The sequence below is a fragment of the Sus scrofa genome, chromosome 1 (assembly GCF_000003025.6).
Source record: "Sus scrofa isolate TJ Tabasco breed Duroc chromosome 1, Sscrofa11.1, whole genome shotgun sequence".
Lineage (NCBI taxonomy): Eukaryota > Metazoa > Chordata > Mammalia > Artiodactyla > Suidae > Sus > Sus scrofa.
Genome location: NC_010443.5, coordinates 55,688,938 through 55,702,058, shown reverse-complemented (window position 1 = coordinate 55,702,058; position 13,121 = coordinate 55,688,938). Strand labels below are relative to the sequence as shown.

Sequence of the window (13,121 nt, the reverse complement as noted above, 5' to 3'; positions counted from 1 at the left end):
ATGCGTGAACAGGAAAACTGCCTATTACAGAGAGGAGTGTTTGAAGAAAGAAATCTTGGAGGAATCAAAGGCCAAGTCAACCATAAAATGATCTAAAGTGATAATTGAAGGCATACATCAGAAGTACTGTTAAGTATGTAGAAGTCAAGAATTCTGGAAAATGATGTAATGAGAAAACTTAGGAAATGAGGAAGAAATGACTAAGAAGGGAGTCAGGGAACGAAGGACTTATGGATGAAGCTTATCTGCTTTGAGGAAGGAAACCATTTATTGTCATATGAATGTCAAGCCCTTACTTAAGAAATGACAAAAGCTGATTCAAAAATTCTACCTATTGCTTAGAAAATGCAACTAAAATAATCTGAGAGGAACTCAACTGACATTTCTATCTACTAGATTCAAGAATTCATTTCAACTCATTAAGGGCAAAGAGCTCTGAATCAGTTGCTTTAAAACACCTTCACGTTGTAAACAAATCTGAAACCTTAACAAAAAAGCCAACAAAACAAACTATATCAAAATTTTTCTTTTTCTGAGTTTTAGCTTTCTGTGTGTGTGTGTAAGTGATTAAAAATTAATAGGTAATACTAAAATCATAATCTGGTTAAATAACAAGTGTTTTTTGGAGCTGAATTTAAATTTGCAATTTCCCATAAATACAATGTGATTAAACAAGAAATTAACCCGTAAAAGTCTATTTAATAACATCAGTTAATAAAAGTACTGATGGCAGCTTGAATTTGAGCCTCGGAGAATTCTAAGTGAGATACATTCAGAGGAGGAGTAGATTCATCCTCCTTTCTAGCACTGGTACAGCAGCAGGGAAGCTTATGAAAAACATAAGGATTTATCTCTGGTACCCTGCTCTTCTGATCCTTTCCTCTCGATGCCCAGCATCCTTGACCCAAAGCTCCCCAAGTCTTACATGCTGATATCAACTCTCCATAAACATCTCATTCAGCCCTGCCTTATCCGCCCACAGCATCATGGTTCACCCTGTTTTAAAATTCTTATATGGTTACCTGTGTCTTTTGGAATTGAATATAAACTTAGTGGGGAATAAAAAAGGGCTGTCACAAACTGACCTATCCCTCATCCAGTCTAGCCTCATCTCTTATCTTTTCCCTATCCAAATAGCCTATATTCCAGGCAACTGTAGTTCCCCAATTATGCCATTCTCTCATTTGTCTAGATACCACTATAATATACTGATAAGACATACATATTTTTTGGTCTTCCTCCCACATAGCTCCTAAAACTTTTGTAATTTCCTAAGTGATAACAGCTATAGGACCATCTCTGTTCCCAGTTTTGTTTTTTCTTTTTAGGGCTGCACTCGCAGCATATGTAAGTTCCCAGGCTAGGGGTCGAATCAAAGTTACAGCTGCCAGCCTACACCACAGCCACAGCAACGCGGGATCCAAGATGCAGCCTACACCACAGCTCACGGCAACGCCAGATCCCCAACCCACTGAACAAGGCCAGGGATCGAACCCACATCCTCATGGATACTAGTCAGGTTCGTTATGGTGGGAACCCGTAACAAGGGGGAACTCCTGTTCCCAGCTTTTGAAATAGCTCCAGCCTTAAAGATGAAATGACTGTTTTTTGGTGATTCATATAAGGCCCTTTCAATGAGGTGATTTTTGGAAAGCCCCTAGATAACCACAGGAAGGTGGCTTGCCATCAGAGGAACCAACCTGTGATTAGAGTGTCGGAACTTTCAGTCTTCCCTCCCCTGCCTCCGAGGAGGAGAGAGAGGATGGAGGTTGAATCTATCCTCAATGGCCAATGAAGTCTCCACACAACCCAGAAAGAACCATGCTCAGGGAGCTTCTGGGTTTGTGAACAAGTGGAGGTTGGGGAGGGTAACCTACCCTCTCCCCCATAACTTGCCCTATGTATTTCTTCCACCTGACTCTTCCCGAGTTGTATTCTTTTATAACAAACCAATAATCTAGTAGGTAAATTGTTTTCCTGAGTTCTGTGAGCCACTCTAGTAAATTATTCTGAAGATAAAGTTGTGGAAATCTATGATTTATAGCCAGTTGGTCAGAAACACAGGTGACAACCTGGACTTGAGACTGGCAGCTGAAGTTGGGGGCAGGAGAGATGCCCTTATAAGACTGGTCCCTTAACCTGTGGATTCTGTGCTATCTAACTTGTAGATAGTGTCAGAACTGTGAGACACTCAGCAGGTTTCTGGAGAATCTACACACTTGATGACCAGAGTATTCAGTGAGTAGTGAAGAACAGAGGAGAAAATGAATTTTTCTTTACACTGGAACTGAGCAAAATCCAGCAGGCTTCCTCCATCCCTCCAAGTACAAAGGTTTCTCCATGTCTCCTGCCTTTTTTATGGACCATGCCCACAGGCCTCCTGCCTCTTGTAGCTTTTCTCTTTTAGAAAAGCTTAAAGTCTCGCAGGCCTTCCAGAGACACAAAAGAGCAGGTTCAAGCAGCTAAAGTTTAGGACAATAGAGTCACAAACTCAGTGTCTGATGCATATTCCTGAGTCATTTTACAGACAATGTAGCTGCCACTCTAACTGCATGCATGATGACCAGACTGCAGCCATGGCATAAACTGCTCCATTTGGAGCAGTACTGAATCTATGGCAGCACAATTCCACAAAGTGGCCTTAAGAGAATGAGATTAACACTACTGCTCATAATAATCTATATCTTTGTGGGCATCGAAATAATTGTAGCAAAAACAAACAAACAAAAAGGAGTTCCCGTTGTGGCTTGGCAGAAACGAATCTGACTAGCATCCATGAGGAAGAGGTTCGATCCCTGGCCTTGCTCAGTGGATTAAGGATCTGGTGTTACTGAGAGCTGTGGTTTAGGTTACAGATGAAGTTCCGATCCCAAGTTGCTGTGGCTGTGGCGTAAGCTGGCGGCTACAGCTCCAAGTGGACCCCTAGCCTGGGAACCTCCATATGCCAAAGGAGCGGCCCTAAAAACACAAAAGACCAAAAAAAAAAAAAAAAATTGTAGCTTGCTCTGCCCATACATGTAAACAGGCAACTCCAATGGTCAGCAAAGAGATGCTAATAAGTCGTCATGTTATACTGCCAGAATACAGCTCCTTAGGTCAGCATGAGACTGTAGAAGACTGATCTTCGTCCATAATCCCATAAAAATGGAATGCTGTTCTGACAAGGGAGGATTCGTAAGCTCTTTGCAGGAAACTGCCCTCAGCAGGCAGCCCCTTTCCTGCCACTTTAGCAAAGCTATATAGTAACTATTAAACCAGGCACCCCCATGCTCTACTCATCTCCAGTGCAAGCACTCCTTTCAAATCTTTTAATCATACAATGCCTTGCCTAACTTGTTTCTTTCCATAGATTAAAGTAGAAATGAAGAATAACTAACAGATGACCAGATCTCTTCCCCAGCTTCCCCTTCAGTAATCTCCCCAAAAAAACCTGTGTGAACAAGACAGCATCTAAGGAGAAATCACAAGGAGTCAACAAACCTGCCCTTAGTGGGGGACAGCATCTCAATGATTAATTGAGATTACTTTCCTTTTTCCTTAAAACTTTTATGACAAGCATAATCTTGAGAGGTGGTTTTGGGGTCACTACCATCTCCCCAGATTTCCAGCAATCTAATTAAAAACACCTTTCCTGGAAATTCTCTGGTGGCCTAGAGGTTAAAGGATCCAGCGTTGTCACTGTTGAGGCACGGTTCAATCCTGGCCTGGGAACTTAAGCATGCTGTAGGTGTGGACAAAAAACAAAAACAGAAAACACCTTTCTTTTCTATCAACATCTTTCTCTCTAGAGTATTGATTTTTCAAGTGGTGAGCAGCTGGACATGATTTGGTACTTTCTCATGCTTTTTCTGTTATTAGGAAACACTCTCCCTGCCATCACAATCTGAGAGTCTCACAGGGAAGTGGGTTATGTGGCCCTCTTTTACTCATTTGGCACCTACTTTATGCCAGGAACTGTGCTAAGCAATGTGCTCTCCCTCTCAGGAGTCCTGATAGTCCACTATAAAAGGAAGATCCATATTACACTGTAACTGTTAGTGTGTCTCCATCAACAGATTATGAAATCCTTAAGGGCAGGACTCTTTTTTTTTTTTTCAGGGGTCTAGGAAAAAGCATAAATAAAAAGATGAACCAAGCTATCTGCTCTGTCTCCTTTGTAGATCTCAAATAGAATTTGCAGAAACTCTAAGAAAGAAACAATTATTTTAATACGTTAAGTAGCTGGCTGATAATTTTCAGCAACTCCTGGAGTTTTGGAAAAAAAGGGGTGGAGGGGCACCAGTTAACCCTCATTAACCTTGAGGCTAATTTCATCATGTAAAAGATGAGTTACACTAGAACACAGTCACTACAACATAATTTTAAGGTCTCTTTCAGTCCTAAAGCTATAATCTCTTATTCTAGTTTTAAGATAAAACCTCTGATCAGATTTCAGAAAGTAAAAAACAAAGGGAAAAATTGTATGCAATGGGAAACAAGATTTTGAGGGCAATTACCATGTTGTACATTATCTTTGTCAGCAAGTCTGCGCCCCTGGCCAATTCCCCTCAGCTATTCATGTTTTAAGTGCTTTTCTTCTGAGCCCAAAGTCTCTCTAGAAAAGTGCTACTCAACAGAACTGTCTCCAACAATGGAAATGTTCATTATCTGTGCTATTCAATATGGTAGTCACTAGCCACAAGGAGCTACTGAGCACTTACGATGCAGCCACTCAAACTGAAGAACAGAATTTTATACTTTACTTAAATTAAATAATTTAACTTAAATAATGGCTACCAGGACGAACAGTGTAGCTCTTGTTCAGGATTTTTCCCCATCTCCAACAAGATCTCCTTGTGAGTGGGGTATAAAGTTGAGGGAAGAAAGTCCCTTTTACCTAACCTTCTCGACTCACTTGAATAACAAATGAAATCCAAAGTGGTTAAGGTTACCAGGTGGTCAACAGCAAAACCCAGTTGGTCTGGCTTCTAGTTTCAAGTCCTATTTTGCTATGCTGCTTTTTAAAGTCAGATATAAAGTAGTAGCACAACCTACACTTTAAAATTACATAGTAATGTTCTAAGAAACATTTTGTCAAGTTTATCTTTTTAACTACAACATAGAAAATGAAAAAGCAGGCTGAGTCAACAAGGTCAACAGAGAAAACCTGAAAATCAGAAGGATTCATATTCATTCCTGTTCTTTACTCCTGAAAATGAAGAAAAATTATTTCAGGAGGGAAAAAAACCCAAAGATACATATAAGATTTAGTGACCAACTAAAGAACTTAAAAGATACTTTTTCAAAAAAGCATAAAGTATTTTTAGTGCCTCCTTTAAAAAAAATACACATTAATTAAAAAATACTCCTTGTCATGTAACATCCTGGTTTTCAAGGATTTCTAAAACCTGCCTGACATCCATTTCCATGTGCAATGGTAGCATTTTCTGTGGCTTCCATGTACACAAAGTGGAAACCTGGAGTTCCCTTGTGGAGCGGTGGGTTAAGGCTCTGGTGGCACTGCAGCTGCTCGGGTCACTGCTGTGGCGTTGGTTCAATACCTGGCCCAGGAACATGCCACAGGTGCGGCCAAAAAACAAAAACTTAAAAGAGCAGAAACCAAATGGATTCCTACAAGGATTATTATAAGAATATAAATTAAATTTTGTAAAATTTGGATTCTGACTTTTGCCAGTAAATAAAAAGAAACACACATGCAATCTCTGCTCATCACTTTCCTTTGTGTCTAATCTACTGTTTAATCCATCTATTAAGTGTTTTCATTTCTATGACTATGATTTTGTAGTTCTAAGTTAGTTATCTTGACTCTTTTTAAAATCTGCTTGATCATTTTTATAAAACCTTTCTCATACCTTAATTCCTTATTTTATATATTTAAATATATGTATTTTATATATTTATTTGTAAGCATTATTTAAAATATTAGACAAGTAATTCTACCACTGTCTAGTGAAATTCATGTTAGACTGTTTCATGTTTAATAAATCTTGATTAATTTATATCTTTAAATATATATAACTTAGTTATTCTTGCACGTCTAACTTGTTCTCTCTGCTAAAATTCTCTCATGTCAAATTGTCCCAGATTTTGTAAATTTTGATGGTGAACTCATGTTAAGAAGGTTTTTACTGAGAATCCTGTATTGAAGGTATGTCCCTCCAAAGCAGTTCTGCATTTGCTTCTGCCAAGAACCCTAGGCATTACCAGCCCAGGACACCCTTACCGTCTTAAATATTACTTACGTAGGGAAGCAAAATTTGCTGCCACAAAATGTGTCTCCTGACATGAGGATTATATTAGGCTGATTATTTTTAAGAAACAGAAGACTAAGGAAGTTTTTCTTAAGTTCCCCCCCCCCGACAAATCCCCCCTGCCTGAAAGAATTTAAATTAAGGGCCTGCTCCTATAATAGAGCTATTACCAGATATATACGCCAAGAATATGGGCTAGGTTGGTGGGGGAAACACTGCAGTGTCTGGAGGTCAGAGTCTACTGTATCTCACTGTGTCTGCATGGTCCAACAAACATTTGCTTTCCTATCTCCATGTGAATTGCTTTCCCCTCTTTGAAGTCCCAAACCACTATCCCCAATAGCCTTTTTTTGTCTTTAATGGAAGATGTTATTTAAAGTGAGCCATTTAGTAAAGATGACATTTAAACTCAGCCATTTTGGTGAGTTTTCTCCCATGTATACAGGTTATTAAATTTTTGTTTGATTTTACCTATGTTACAGAGTAATATTTTTCTAGTCTACTTCTCAGTGAAACTACAGTACTTCACAAGTTGGTAGAGGGAAGGAGGGGGACACAGAACTCAGTTCTAACTCTCCAACTTGACAAGATCTTATCTGATATTCCCAGAGTAGATATAAGAACTCAAATCCCTTAGTTACTACAAGTAGTAACATACCCCAATCCCCCCCAGGTTAGGAGAACCTCAGTACTAGCTCAAGGTTTCTGCTCCAGTTATTGGTTTCCTCTTCTTTTTGAGCCTAGGAATTTCCCCAATATTCTTGCAATTTCAGCTGCTATACATTAAAACAATGTTTGCTTTATTTTGTCAAGTATTTCTGGGTGTTACATAGAAGAAGGATTTTTAGATAATGTAATCTGCCAGACTACTGGCAAAAGAAGCTATCTCTATTTCTTTTTATACTTTCTAAATTTCTATAGAGCCCAATTATCAAAATAATATAATACACCTAGAAGTAAAAATTATAGACAGATAAAATATAAGTAATAGGTATATTACTTTTCTTCAGGCTAAAAGCAAGCCCTTGGCTCTTATTTGAATTTCTAAGTTTCTTGTAATCGAGGATCTTCAAGGACTAGTAAGAAAATCAATGTTCAAAGTAATAAATGAAATAAACAAAAATCACTGGAAGAGGTGCCAAAAAATAGTCTTTTATTAAAGATAATTTATATATTTGAAATTAAGATACCTTGATCATTCTTACCTCTGAATTAATAACTTTAATCAGGAAGAAAATGTGATATACCGTCTTGGTTAACAAAGAAAGCTGACGACATCTTTCTAGGTACACTTGTATAGACGGTTCTACTCTTTGCTGTAACTTACTCCAAAAAAGAGTGAGTTCCCTAAAAAATAAGTACAAAAGTAAGTTGGAGCCATAATGTAAAATCATGGACTATTTCAGTCTAATTATTACATTTGAAATTAACACTGGTTTTGGATTCCAATTCTATATGTGAAATTAGGCTTAAAAGAAAAAAAAAAAAATCTTCCATTTTCTAAAGACTTATGAAATAAAATCAAAATACGACAACATTTTATTAAGAATTTTCAGGAGTTTCCGTATGACTCAGTGGTTAATGACTCCAACTAGGAACCATGAGGGTGCGGGTTCAATCCCTGGCCTTGCTCAGTGGGTTAATGACCTGGCGTTGCTGTGGCTGTGGTGTAGCCTGGAAGCTACAGTTTTGATTAGACCCTTAGCCTGGGAACCTCCATATGCCACAGGAGCAGCCCTAGAAAAGGCAAAAAGACAAAAAAAAAAAAAAAAAAGAATTTTCAATCTCAGATGGAGAAGTACTACCTTTTTCTAAAAAGTACCTAACATTTAAACAAGTTATACAAATGGTAACTTTGAGCCACATGTGAATTTTAAAGTAATTAAGCAAGTACAAAATGGTAGTTCCCTGGTAGCCTAGTGCTTGAAGATTCAGCACTATCACTGCTATGGCTTGTTGTCACTGCTGTGGGGGCTTGGGTTCCATCCCTGGCCCAGCAATTTCCGCATGCCATGTGGGTGGCCAAAAAATACAAAATGTGTGTGTATATATAAAATGCATCAATAGCATAATGATTTTTTAAAAAGCATTTAATTTTTATCTTCTAACTTAAATTTAAAATTTATTATTAGATAAGAGTCAAGGATGACAGAGAACCCAGAAGAAAACAACTAAACTGCCACAGCAGTGAAAAAAATAAAAGGAACTTTGAAAAATAAGCTTTGAAATTCATTTCAAATGCAATAATACTATGTTTTCCATAGAAAATAACCCTACTGAACTGATGAATTTGCCTCCCTTTTACCTACTGTCTATTTCTCTGACCTCCACAGTTAACTTTAACAAAAATCTTCCTTGCTTCAACTTTCCCCCCAAATATTTCCCACCATACAGGCCTTTCCTATTCCTCAGTTTCCACTCCTAGAAACTCTGCCCTTTCCACCATTTACTTGAATAACTCGTTCTTTTGCTGGACTATAACCTATTGAGGACTTCAAAATCTTTCTCCAGTTTTCATCACTTTCACCTTTCTAGTTTTTTATGACTTTCCCATTTTGATCTCTTCTGAAACCTGAAACTTAATATATGAAAAAGATAACATTCTTTGCAGTTCACCATCTTTCTAATTTAATTCATCATTATCACTGACCCAATCAGCCTTTGTTTTTTACTCTCCTCAAAGCTGTTATATTCAACCTTTCTTTCATTCCACCCCACATACACAGGAAACCTTCATGACCTTCCGGCTGGACTGTTTACTGGCTTTCTAGCTGATTTTCCTACTTCAACTCCGCTCCCTATACTGCCATTTCCTACTCCTAACTCCCCTTCACTGTTCAGGCCCCAATCTTTTCTCAACTGCTTGTCTTAAACAGTGTTTCTTAAACATAAACTTCTATTTTTCCCTAAGGTCTTACAATAGACTGCTTTTGCTTTTCATATAAAACCTAGACTTTTATGCCTTTTTAAAATCAATACAGTAACACATCTTAGTTATAGCTAGTATTTATTACACAGAAAGTCTACTTGTCCTCAATAAATCCATGTTATTTATTCTCCCCTTATAACCTTTCTATAATTATGTCAATTTATATCAATCCTATCTGTATTGCATATATAGAAGTTTTCCTTCATAACAGAGCTCAACTATTCAGAAAATCGTTTTCATTATGAACTTTAGTCTTTTTGGTTATACAACCATTTACTTAGTTTGCTTGTTCTATATTCATTTGTATGCTCTGTGTCACTTGGTAAATATTCTTAAATATCACAATGTTGTAAACTGAATTTTCTTGTTTTTCCATAATACCAATAAAACACTAAAGAATAATGCTGTCAATTGACCAGATAAATTGTCAGTTTTAGCTAACACTAATTTAAGACAGCTGATCTTAAGTTCATTGAGTTAACTAAGTCGGTACCTGTTAGCTATATCTTCCCAAAGGATTATATATAACAGGTTTGCCCACTATGAAATGTATCATATAAATAAATGTGTATTAAAGAAGTCAGTGAAGTAGAATGATCTCATTGATGGTAAATGAACTATATTTCTATACATAAATGACCAGCAGCTAGTTACACAGTAAAAAGTGCAATATGCAGAGGAAAAATATAAAATCTTAAGTATCTTTGTTGCTTACATATTTGACAAAAATTATACTGTGGCATTAGAGAAAACAGCCCTTCTTTCATCTTCCAACACATAAAATTTTCCTGGTCATTACTGGTATACTAAGGAGTTATGTGGTCCCTAATATTAAAAGTTGCTGAAGTTGTAGTATGAACTACTTGATAATCAGTTTGTACAGCATATTATATCTGAAAATAAGCTTTTTTCTTGGTAAGACGAAAAAGATTTTTAAAAACATGTTCTTAAGCTATCTGCACAAGTTATCCTGTAATCTTATTTAACAAACTTTTCTTTACAAAAGAAAATCAACTCACCAAGCACAGTACATATCTCCTTGTTGAAGCTGACGTGATAAAAATGCAGTACATAAGACAAGAGCACTTTTTTCATCACCCTCAGATTCTAAGTTACAGATCATTTCTAGGGCATCTTTGCAATCTACTTCTGAAATCTACAGAGAAAGGATACAGAAATATGACATAAAATGGTTTTGTTAGAATATATAGCAAATACTTCACAATTTTTATTAGATATTTATAAATCATTTTCATCAGTAAAACCTAACTCATATACTATCAATTCATAATTGTCATTACTTGGCTGCAGTTCAAAGAAATAATCTTTCTTCAAGTTAGAGAACCAACCACCTTCAAAGACCTAAACAAGCATTCATTTATATGTAAATAACTAATGGTAATTATAAGCAACCTCTACCTATTAAAATCAGGTCTAAGATACTGAAAAAGAAAAGCTGCTGTTTGTATTTTTCCCCATTACCCAGTAATTTAAAAAGGATTAGAACCAGCAAAAATACAGAAATATCTATATCTACTGAATATAGCCTAAAAAACAAAGTTTCTATTTATCTGAGGAAAAAAGAATAATATGAAACATTATATGTGGCTATACCACTTTAAAATGAAGCTCACCTCAGTTTTCTATAAATCTCCATTATTTTTCTTTTCATATAAATTCATTCCATCTCAAAGCTTGTCAACAGTCATGCATGCATAAGTATAACCTAGATGAAGGCAACTTGCTTCATTTAATTATGCACTTACATCTATTGCTTACTTTTTTAAATTAAAATTTACTACATTACAGTGATTTACTACATAAAACAAACAGAATTTAGCTACGATCTCTACCAGTATTTGCTGTGAGGTAAGGACATGACAAACGGCATATAATCACAAATCACTGGTGTTCCACAGAACAAAAAAGGTTAATTCCTACATGGTATAACTAATAGATGGCAAAAAGAACTGAATATCAACACAGACCATCAATACCCATGTACCACAGAGGTAACTATACCCCTCTGTGTTGATCTTCTGTCTCCTCAATTTTTGAGTACAGGAAAAGTGTGTGTGTGTAAAATATAATGTGTGTAGGATTAAACGAGTATCTGCATGGGGATGAGGGTACTCTTGAGGCTGATCTTTGATAATGAGGATAAAGATTACATGGAGATAGATTCAGTGGTTCTATTTTACACATTAAATTGAGCTAGAAAACACTAAGGCAAGAGAAGATCCAACTCTGAGTCTATGTGTTTAACAACAATGATTTTTTAAAGTAAATATGAAGGTAGTGTCAGAGTTAAAACTGAAACCTAAGTCCTGGAACTCCTGGATACAGTGCTCTTTCCACTATTCCTTTGTCTCTTAGTGCCCCTATATAAGCAAACCAAAAGGGGGGGGGGCTGAATGATATATATTTATATATTTTCAAATAGCTGCAATAAGTTCAATGCACTGTCAGACATTTTACAAATATAATTATTCTTTAATCATAACTCTTCTACTAGGTAGGTATCAACACTTTACATATAAGATATCCATAATAACAATAGATGGCAGCTACTACTCATTTATTTGTGCCAGCTTCTTCAGAAGTGGCATTGCTAATCAGTACAATAGCCTGCCTGGTAGACACAACTTCTTTTTACAGATAAGGCTTGGAGAGCTTACTTGCTCAAAGTTACACGGCTTAATCAGTAGAGTCAAGATTTCAACCTAGGTCTAGCTTCAAAGTCTATGATTTTTCTAGAATTCTACATGCACAAGCATGTTGAGGGTCTTTAATTGCTAACTACTGAGTTTTGCGTGTTCAGGTTTAACAAATTCTTATATCTTGAAAGTCTGATTTTTAATCAAATCTTTTTGTTATTTTTCTAAAACCTAGGTCATTCTTGTTCAATGCACAAATGATGTAAAATTTGTACAATATATATAAGGAAAGAAATTTATTTTCCCAATGATTTTACCTACATTAGCTTACACTTAATAATTTAAAATACATATTTGTATCTATGTAAGGTAGTCTCTATTTATCCACATATATATAGCATACCAATGGAAACATCTGCTATATTCAATAATACAGAAAACATCACATTTATAAGTATACTTATAGGAAACAATTTTTACTGTGTACTTGATAGCCTTCATTTCCCTGATTTGCCACTAGATGGCCTACTCAAAAAGAAAATAGGACACCAAAGAGAAAATGAAACCATATTTAAACTAATAAATGGCTGAAATAGAAGTCAAATACAGCCATCAATGAGCAAGAATTATTTTTATAATTCAAGGCATTATAAATAGGTATTACCAATATACTACTATATATAGGGACCTATTCTGTATTACTTTTTTTTTTGGTCTTTTGAGGGTGGCGCCTGCGGCATATGGAGGTTCCCAGGCTAGGGGTCTAATCGGAGCTGTAGCCGCCGGCCTACACCAGAGCCACAGCAACGCAGGATCCGAGCAGCATCTGCAACCGACACCACAGCACATGGCAATGCCGGATCCTTAACCCACTGAGCAAGGCCAGGGATCGAACCCGCATCCTCATGGTTCCTAGTCAGATTCGTTAACCACTGCGCCATGACGGGAACTTCCTGTATTACTTTTAAAAATGAGCAAAAATTTAATACCAGAAAAATTAGAAGTATGAGTAAAATATTTAAAGCCAACAAGAATAATCTGTTTGTTGAAGACACACTATGCTAAATCCCTTTTTAAAGCAGAAAAAAAAATTCAAAATGTGAATAATGACTTTTATGTTTTAATATGGCTCTTTATATCAGGTATTCAAAAACATGGAACACTTCATCAATATTTTACATACATTTAACAAGTATACTTTTAAAATGTACTGACTGCAATCACATTTCAGGGGTAGTCTTTTGCTTATCAAAATAAAATTGCTTTCAATCTAGAAAAGGACCT

General features: G+C 36.4%; 1 protein-coding gene across 5 annotated transcripts in view; it reads right to left on the bottom strand.

Annotated features, from left to right (window-relative positions):
- ZNF292 (zinc finger protein 292) overlaps nucleotides 1–13,121 on the bottom strand; it is a 97,854-nt gene that overhangs the window by 11,045 nt on the left and 73,688 nt on the right. For 3 of the 5 annotated variants that reach the window (XM_003121280.5, XM_021089734.1, XM_021089731.1), the window contains 2 exons: nucleotides 10,200–10,336; nucleotides 7,457–7,598 (listed from right to left, as the gene is read on the bottom strand). In XM_003121280.5, the coding sequence (XP_003121328.1) occupies nucleotides 7,457–7,598; nucleotides 10,200–10,336 (279 nt within the window). Of the gene's footprint in view, nucleotides 1–7,456; nucleotides 7,599–10,199; nucleotides 10,337–10,814; nucleotides 12,588–13,121 lie in introns of those variants that run through there. The other 2 variants (XM_021089737.1, XM_013992668.2) reach the window with 2 other exon arrangements.